Source organism: Suncus etruscus, chromosome 14, assembly GCF_024139225.1.
Source record: "Suncus etruscus isolate mSunEtr1 chromosome 14, mSunEtr1.pri.cur, whole genome shotgun sequence".
Lineage (NCBI taxonomy): Eukaryota > Metazoa > Chordata > Mammalia > Eulipotyphla > Soricidae > Suncus > Suncus etruscus.
In genome coordinates this window covers 40,652,486-40,661,527 of record NC_064861.1, presented here as the reverse complement: position 1 = coordinate 40,661,527, position 9,042 = coordinate 40,652,486, and the positions used below count along the sequence as shown (strand labels likewise).

General features: G+C 44.4%; 1 protein-coding gene and 1 non-coding gene across 3 annotated transcripts in view; both read left to right on the top strand.

The window, feature by feature from the left end:
• Positions 1-467: 467 nt before the first annotated feature.
• LOC126029082 (U6 spliceosomal RNA) lies at positions 468-574 on the top strand. The gene has a single exon (XR_007502738.1). It is a non-coding gene; the product is annotated as a U6 spliceosomal RNA (small nuclear RNA).
• A 5,621-nt stretch (positions 575-6,195) lies between these two features.
• NETO2 (neuropilin and tolloid like 2) overlaps positions 6,196-9,042 on the top strand; it is a 73,495-nt gene continuing 70,648 nt past the window's right edge. For both annotated transcript variants that reach the window (XM_049786251.1, XM_049786250.1), the window contains exon 1: positions 6,196-6,329. In XM_049786251.1, coding sequence (XP_049642208.1) covers positions 6,296-6,329 — 34 coding nt within the window. In that variant the 5' untranslated portion in view covers positions 6,196-6,295. The remainder of the gene's footprint in view (positions 6,330-9,042) is intronic.

The following is a 9,042-nucleotide window of genomic DNA, read 5'->3' as shown; positions in this document are numbered from 1 at the left end:
ATCATTTTTCACAGCTCAGTTTACATGTTGTTGGAGAAAAGAGCCAGTCAATGGGTCTGGCCTAGTTTTGTGAGAATCAAAACCCCCTGGGCCCAAGACTAAGATGACCCCAAACCACAGTAAAGTAGTTCTTCTTGAGACAGGTTAAAAGTTAAGGTACTTTTCCACTCTGAGCTAAGGAAGAGGGAGTTAACTCAGAAATAAAACCATAGAATGTACCCTCTAAAGGAATGCAGGAATGTCAAGACCTTCCCTCTTTTGCTAAGATAGAGGAACTAGGTGGGTCCCGAATGCTCCACCTAATAAGGTCCCCTGGACAACCAAAGTTGAGTAGAGATCAGTTGAAATATCAATGCTAAGAAATGATGTCACTTATGCACAAATGGAAATGGGTCAATCACGTATGCTGTGAAAATTGAACTGCATTAACCAATGAAAAGCTTTTGCTGTTAAAGCTTGTGAATTCTGTGCTTGCTACAGCAGCACATATACTAAAATTGGAACGATACAGAAAAGATTAGCATGGCCCCTGCGCAAGGATGACATGCAAATTCGTGAAACATTCCATATTAAAAAAAAATAAAGACAAAAAAAATAAAAGCTTGTGAATTCTATGTAAATTGCTTGAAGATTTGTATTGGGGTCCTTATCAAGACTCCACTGGTTGGATGAAACTTGGATCTTGACTAGTCAAATAAACTCCTATTTGCACCTTGCATTATTGGAGGTGGTCTTTGACTCTCAGTGCTAATTCGGGTGTCAACCCTTCAGTTTTTGAACACGGCAATCATGTTTGTGGATATCACCAGAGATATCTTGATCTTGGAACTATAGCCTCCAGAACTCTGAGAAAATATATTTCTGTTGTTTAAGCTACCTAGTCTGTGGTAAACTCCCAAAACAAATGCCCAAATGGACTGAACAAAATGCATTAAAAATAATCTTGAAAGTTTATCTTTTCTTCCCTAAAACTCTCAGCTGCTTAACACTGAAGTTTTCATACACTGAGATCTTATGATTTCTTCACTAAATTTTACCAGCATTGTAACCATATCTGTGCATTCTAAGAAAAATAGGGTGAGTCCCAATTTTCTATCTCCTATAAATATATATTATGTACATCAGATTGGTTATATATAAATTCTTCTGGTCCTTTAGATTTAACTCAGTATTCATCTGCTTGACAAATACCACAGATTTTCTCATAGTTCCCTGGCGGTTGGAAGTCTCAAATCAAGACTCAGCCAATATGGCTGTGGTGAGATTCTTTCGGTTATAGCAGAATTCTGCCTTCTAGTTATTTTCTCATATGGCATTTCCATCATGCTTTGCTCTCCTAAAAGATAGGACTCTACTGTTGACTTTAACTTTAGAGGCTATAATTCCATTGGATAGATTAAGACTTCAAAATATGAATTTCCAGAGAAGCAAACAATTAGTTCTTAAGAAGTGTTTATACCTTGCCATCCTTATTAGATGATTTAATAAAAGGTTAGCACTTCTAAACACTGGTAAGGGAAACAACAAAAAACCTGTTTGTGAAACAAACATTTGTGAGATAACATGCTACATATAAAAAAATAATTCATTCTGAGATTAAGTCAATGGCACATATCAAATACTTTAGATGACAATCAGAGAAAGCCATGCTTATGCTATAGGAATGTTCTGTGAGGTTTGGAAAAGCTATTCCTATGTGGAGAACATTAAGCAGGATACAATGAAAGGGGAGTCCTCAGTCACTTGGGAACTGAGCAGTAAACCAGGAACACACTAGGTACTACTGTGTTACTTTAATTATTTAAATACAGATTTCCTCAAATACACAAACTGCTTTATTTTCTATTTAAGCATATGGCCACATAATGATCTCAGTTATGATTTGTGCTTGACCAAAATCCTTGAAAAATAAAGTGAAAATTACAGTGTAAACAGTATTACTGTTTCTTTTAGAAAAAGGCACAACTGGTTAGCCACTTGCAAAAAAGTGAACTCAGACCCCCATCTAACACCATGCACAATGATCAAATCCAAATGAATTAAAGACCTTGATATCAGGCCTGACGCCATAAGGTATATAGAACAACACATAGGTAAAACACTTCATGACATTGAGATTAAAGGCATCTTCAGGTAGGAAACAGTACTCTCCAAACAAGTAGAAACAGAAGGGAATATATTAAGCTGAGAAGCTTCTACACCTCAAAGGAAATAGTGCCCAGGATACAAGAGCCACCAACTGAATGGGAAAAACTATTTACCCAAAACCCATCAGATAAGGGTCTAATATCCAAAATATACAAGGCACTGACAGAACTTTACAAGGAATAAACATCTAACCCCATCAAAAATTGGGGAGAAGAAATGGGCACTTTGTCAAAAAAGAAATACAAATGGCCAAAAGGCACTGAGCAGACAGCCAGGAGTAATCCCTGAGCACCGCCGGGTGTGGCCCCCAAAAAAAAAAAATGCTCCACATCACTAATCATCAGGGAGATGCAAATCAAAACAACTATGAGGTACCATCTCATGCCACAGAGATTGGTGCACATCACAAAGAATGAGAACAAGCAGCGCTGATGGGGATGTGGGGAGAAAGGAACTCTTAATCACTGCTGGTAGGAATGCCGTCTAGTCCAGCCTTTATGGAAAACAATATGGAGATTCCTCAAAAACTGGAAATTGATCTCCTATTATGATCCAGCTATACCACTTCTAGGGATATACCCAAGGAACACAAAAATACAGTTCAAAAATCCCTTCCTCACACCTATATTCATTGCAGTGCTATTTACAGTAGCCAGACCCTGGAAACAACCAAGATGCCTTTCAACAGATGAATGGATAAAAAAAAAAAACTGTGGTACATATATACAATGGAATATTATGCAGCCATCAGGAGAGCTGAAGTCATGAAATTTTCCTATACATAGATGTACATGGAATCTATTATGCTGAGCAAAATAAGTCAGAGAGAAAGATGCAGAATGGTCTCACTCATCTGTGGGTTTTAAGAAAAATGAAAGAAACTCTTGTAATTATTATCAGAGACAAAAGAGAGGAGGGCTGGAAGTTCCAGCTCATGACATGAAGCTCACCACAAAGAGTGATGAGTTTAGTTAGAAAAATAACTACACTGAGAACTATCATAACAAAGTGAATGAATGAGGGAAGTAGGAAGCCTATCTAGAGTACAGGCGGGGGTGGAGTGGGGAGGAGGGATATTTGGGACATTGATGATGGGATATTGCACTGGTGATGGGGGTGTTCTTTACATGACTGAAATCCAACCACAATCATGTTTATAATCAAGGTGTTTAAATAAAATATTATTTAAAAAAACATTCCCATTCTATTCCATGAAAATCTCTTTAGCCACATTGATTTGGGGGGGGTTGGTTTTTGGGCCACACCTGGTGACACTCAGGGGTTATTCCTGGCTCTGTGCTCAGAAATTGCTCCTGGCTGGCTCAGGGGACCATATAGGATACAGGAATTAAACTGGGGTCGGTCCCAGGTTGGCCACTTACAAGGCAAATGCCCTACCTCTGTGCTATCTCCTGCCCCTCTTTAGCCACATTGTATGGAGAAAGGACAGTTTAAGTTTCATTAAAATGATACAAGCGGTAAGATTTGGTACGTTAAAAAAGAAAAGTTTTGGGCTTGGATGGATAGCACAGCGGTGTTTGCCTTGCAAGCAGCCGATCCAGGACCAAAGGTGGTTGGTTCGAATCCCGGTGTCCCGTGCCTGCCAGGAGCTATTTCTGAGCAGACAGCCAGGAGTAACCCCTGAGCACGGCCGGGTGTGGCCCAAACACCAAAAAAAAAAAAAAAGTTTGGGGCCGGAGCAGTGGCACAAGCAGTAGGGCATTACTTTGCACACGGCTAACTTAGGGCAGATTGTGGTTCCATCCCCGGTGTCCCATATTTTCCCCAAGCCAGGAGCAACTTCTGAGCACATAACCAAGAGTAACCCCTGAGAGTCACCGGGTGTGGCCCCCAAAAAGTTTTATATACATACGCATATATAAATACATGTATGTGTACAAATATATATTAATGAGTATGACCTCATATCTTCAACCAATTGCAAACTTCTTAGAACTCTGTTACTACACCATTAAAAATGGTGCCTCTGGTCTTGAATTAAACACAAACTTCTCTGGCTAGAACTCAAGCAAGAACCTCCATTAACTAATTCATGCTTACCATATTCATATTCAAAACACACTTGCTTCAAACACAATTCTCACCCTGCTTCTGGCTTGATGTAAAACTTCTTTCGCGTGAACAGTGGCAAGTCCTCAGCCTTTCCTTGTATATTGTCTTCCTCAAGCATTCCCTAATAATATCTATGCCTTATGAACTTACTATGTTCCAAAAGCTGAGGACACCTTTTCTTCCATCCTCCGACCAATTACTGTCTGTGGTTTAGATTTAATACTGCAATACTTCCAAAATGACATTTCATTATATATTTAATGTTTTAATTTTATTTCAGACAGTGTGGTTTATAATACTAACTAGGGTTTCTTGCATAAATCATTGGCCTTTATTAATTTATGAGAAACTCTTAATTTGTTGCTTACTAGTTGATTTTTAGATGTAATTTCGATCTAACTGTGCACGATTTGTCTTTAGAAACCCCAAAAGACACATTATTTAGACCTCCTATACAACCCACTGTAAGGGACTTAAATGCTTTAATAGTAATTGGTTTTCGGTGCTTTCGGTTGTAAACCGTGTAAAAGGTTTGTGCCTTTCTTGAATGGGACAGAGGAGAGCTTTCTATTTCCTGGAAGGTTTTTCTCTGTTGCTTATCACTGCGTGTTACGACTTAAGAGAAGAAATTGTAAAGTTCCACTACGTGCCAAATCCAAGCATAAATATTCTGTCATGGCAGGACCTCAGTCACGGATGGTTTGCTAGCAACAATCACTGTTTCTTGCACCGTCAACACCCATCTATTCATTCATAAAATTTAGTCCTGCCCTCGAGCAGAGTCTATTTTAAGGGGGGGGGGCGTGGAGACGGAGAGAAAGGGCAAGGGAAAAGGGAGACGACTAAATAAGCAACTGAGCAAAGTCATTTCAGAAGGTGAAGAATTATCGTGGAGAAAACCCAAAGGAGGCAATTAGTACCTAGATGCCACAATAGTTTTTTTTTTTTTTTTTTTTTTTTTTTTAATATTCGGAGATGTTTGCCAGAGGAGTCTGGCACCGGCATTTGAATGATACAGCGGCTGAGAGGGAAGCCCGGGGCTTTCCTGGCTTCGGTGAAAAGCTTGCTTCTCAAGCTTGTGTGCCCCTGGCCCAAAAACATTCAACTTTCCGGCGTCGTTTTCTCCACTCGCCACCAGCAAGCATCTCCAGCAGGACCGGTGGTGGGTGGGTGCCCGAGGATGCTCTTAGATGCCTGGCTGAATGAAGTGTGTGGTCCGGCTCAGTGCTCATTACTGAGGTTTTTAGTAAGGAGCCGGTGAGGTGAAGAAAAAGACCCTGGACCTCAAGGCAGCCTGCCCGCGCGGGGCAGGTGATTGGGCGGGCTTCCTTCAGGTGGGCCGGAATTTTGACCTTGACTCGAGGTCCTAAGAGTCCGGAGCGGGGCGGAGGCTGGGGCTGGGCTTCGCCGGAGAGGACGGCGGAAACCCGGCGCGAGCTGCGGACCAGCCGGGGCTGGGCGAGCGGACCCCGCGGAGGCCTCGAGAGAGCGGCTGGACAGTCCGGCCGTGCATCCGGGTGTCCTGGGCAGGGGCCGGATTCGGCTGGTTCTGGGCGCCTGAGAGACCAACGGCCGCTGGCCGAGGGCGCCGCCCTCCCCAGGGGCGAGCGGCGGGGCGGGTGCGAGGGGCAGCGGGCGGCGGCGATGGCAGTGGTGCGGGGGGCGGGCACATGCGCGCAGGCGGCGCGGCCGGCACGCGGCGCTCTCGCGCTCCCCGCTTAAATGAGCCGAGGCTCCCCGCGCCCGCCACTCGCGTGGGGCCGGCGCCGCCGAGTCGCTCGCTCCTGGAGCCTTGAGCCTTGAGCGCGCCGCCGCCGCTCCGGGGTGGTCGATGGACACGGAGCGCCGCGGGGCTGGAGTCGGCGCACGTCGGGGGGCGCGGGAGGCGCGGGAGCCCGCCGGGGGGCCTCGGCATGGCGGGCCGCGGGATCGGAGGAGCCCTGCCCCGCCCGTGATGGGGGCGACGCGGGGCTGCTGCCGCGCCGGGCCGTGAGCATCGCCCGCCCGCCCGCCTGCCTCGCCGCCGCCGCCGCCGCCGCCTTGGCCGCTACGGAGCGCCGGGCCTCCCGGGAACATGGCCCTGGAGCAGCTGTGCTCGGCTCTCAAAGGTAAGCGCTTGCCCGCGGCCGCGGACGGCGCCCCCTGCGGGCCGAGGCCGGCGTGTCCTGGTCTTTGCGACGCCGCGCGCCCGTCGCGCCTTTGTCTGCTGCTGCTGCTGGGTTGAGTGCGGAGCTCGATCGCGCGCGCCCCGGGCCAGCTAGAGGCTCTTCTCTCGCACCCCGGCCGCTTCTCCTCGGACCCTCCGTGTGTGCAGCTTTCTCGGGGAGCAGAGGAGGGGACCCCCCCGGAAGGCCTTCGGCGGCCCGCTCAACCCCTTGAGCCTTGCTGGCTCGCCCCGGCGCTTCTCCCGGCAGTTCTTGGCGTCCTTTGGCAAAGTTGTGGCATTTCTTTAAGTGGCGCCCAGGCCGGTCTCGCCTAGCAAACTCATTCCTCGACCAAGTCGTTCCGTGCCAAACCCTAAAAGCCTCCGGCCGAGGCCTCGAGGGAAGGTTTCGAAAAGCCAGAGCTGGCAAGAACGGCCTGCCCCCCGGCCCAGCCGGGTCCCACCTGCTGCCGTCGTCGCCGGGAGGCTGCGGCACCACTGCGGGCACCCGGGCTCCGAGACCCGGTTCGGCCCGGGCACTATCGCTGGACCTTAGAATGACCCGCAGCCGGTGGCTGGCTCTTTCTGATTTATGGTGCTGGCATAAGAGCATGCTGCTTCTCTTCTCTACTGTACAAAGCTCTGACACGCTATAGCTATTTTGCATTGCCCAGATGCTATTTCAGATAAAAAATACTTTTTTTTCTGGACAGAGGTGATTATTTGTATTGTGATGCAAAGTTGTTTCTGAAACTCGGACTAGAATAAACAGCCCCACCAATTCGTAAAGAGGGTTTCTTTTGACTGCTACTGATTGGAAGTGAAAATTGAGTGGCAGTCTATTTTTCATTTGATGAAATGCTCTTTTTCATAGTGGAGGATGATCCATGACATCTTTTCGTAGCTTGCTTTCCGTACAGGGACAACAAAAGATGTTTTTCCCCCACTCTATTTGAACACTTTTGTTTTCTAGAAAAGTCAGCCTACTTTTGGTTTTAATTGGATACTACCCTCCAGTTCTTTCTTAATTCAAAATTGAGATTTCGAAATAAGGTCTTAAAATATTTAACTTGTCAACTGTATTACATGTCATTTGTAGGAGTGGTAGCTGGTGAATATTTCTGTCATCCCTTAAATTCTTAATGATTCCCTCATTGTATTGAAATCTAAAACTCAGATTAATTTTGTGGGGTTTTTTTTTTTCCGGTCTGTAGTTCCTGATTTAGATATCCATTCCTTTGAAAATAAGGTTCTTTCCAAATCAACCCTATGCATGTGAGATTTCCAATATTACCCTATACCCGAATTTTCTTCCTTTTCTAATTCTTAGGACTATCTACACAATCATTGACAGTCAGTCAATGCAAGTAACCTTTACTGGAGAGAATTCACACAGATCTGTTGTATAGCTTTTCCTACAGAACTTGGGGAAATTGAGCTGAATAGAACAGAATTTCAGTGCCTCTCTAATGGTGAAGGAATTTGCAGCTTCTCTCTTCTCCTTTGATAGGTACATACTGCCCTCTTTGGCCGTTGTGGTGAAGTATTCTATATTACACCTTTCGGGGAAGATTTCTGTGATGATGGCAGAACTACAATGAAAACAATGTAGTATTTGGCTTTTTTTTCCTTCTTAATGTTACCCACCCTACAATATATATACATGGGAGTACTCTTGAAGTTCAAGCTAAAATAAAATTGGAGCATTTCTAAGAGAGGAAGCACTTAGTAGCTGTTTTAAGTCTTGAAATTTTTGTGTATGTGTTTGTAAATAAGGGGAATTGGTCTGGAAAGGATTTAACAAAAGCTGAAAAGGAAATCTGGGAACTAGGCAAAAGTAAAGAAAGGGAGACTTTTCATAGCACAGCCCTCCATATAGCTCTCTTTTTTTTTGTAACCAAATGCTTGAAAGAAGAGATTTTTTTGTAAATTTTAGTTATCTTTTTAAAGTGGCCTTAAAGAATGAACAGTGTCCTGTAAGTATCCTATAAGATGAATTGCTTTAAATTATGGGAGGTGTTTTTTTTATTGCGAGCAGTTATTTAATATTAGCATGATTGTAGATAGGTATACCAAAAGCCTTCTTGTAGTATTATGGTCAGTTTTTCTACTAAAACAAATCTGCCATAATGAGTGTGATTTGTATAAGATGTGATTTTGTTCGACTTTAAGCAGTCAGAACAAAAAGATACTCTACGAGGCATTTAAGACCTTTAATATGTTGTTGAAACTGAATGACAATTGTAAATTATTATTCAGGTTCTGTGAGATCTGATTTAAACAGTCCCAGGAAAATACTACATGATGGACTGGAGAAATAGTCTAGAGTTAAGGAAATTACCTTGCAAATACCACGTAAACCCTAGTAGCACAAGCAGCTCTCTGACCTCCACCAGAAGTGATCCCTGAACACAGAGTCAGCTGTATGCCCTGGTCATCTCCAGGTATGGCCCAATACACCCCCAGGATTATAAGCTTATTTTTTTAGTCTCTTTGGGGGGCAGGGGCTGGGCCACTGTCAGCTATGTTCATGAATCACTCCTGGTTTTATTGTGGATATCCATGTATTGTGGGGAGGGATATATGTAGTGCCCAGCACTTGTGATTTAACCTTGGTTAGCCATGTGCAAAGCAAGCACTTTTTTCCCCATTTTTATTCTTTTTTTTTTTTTTTTTTT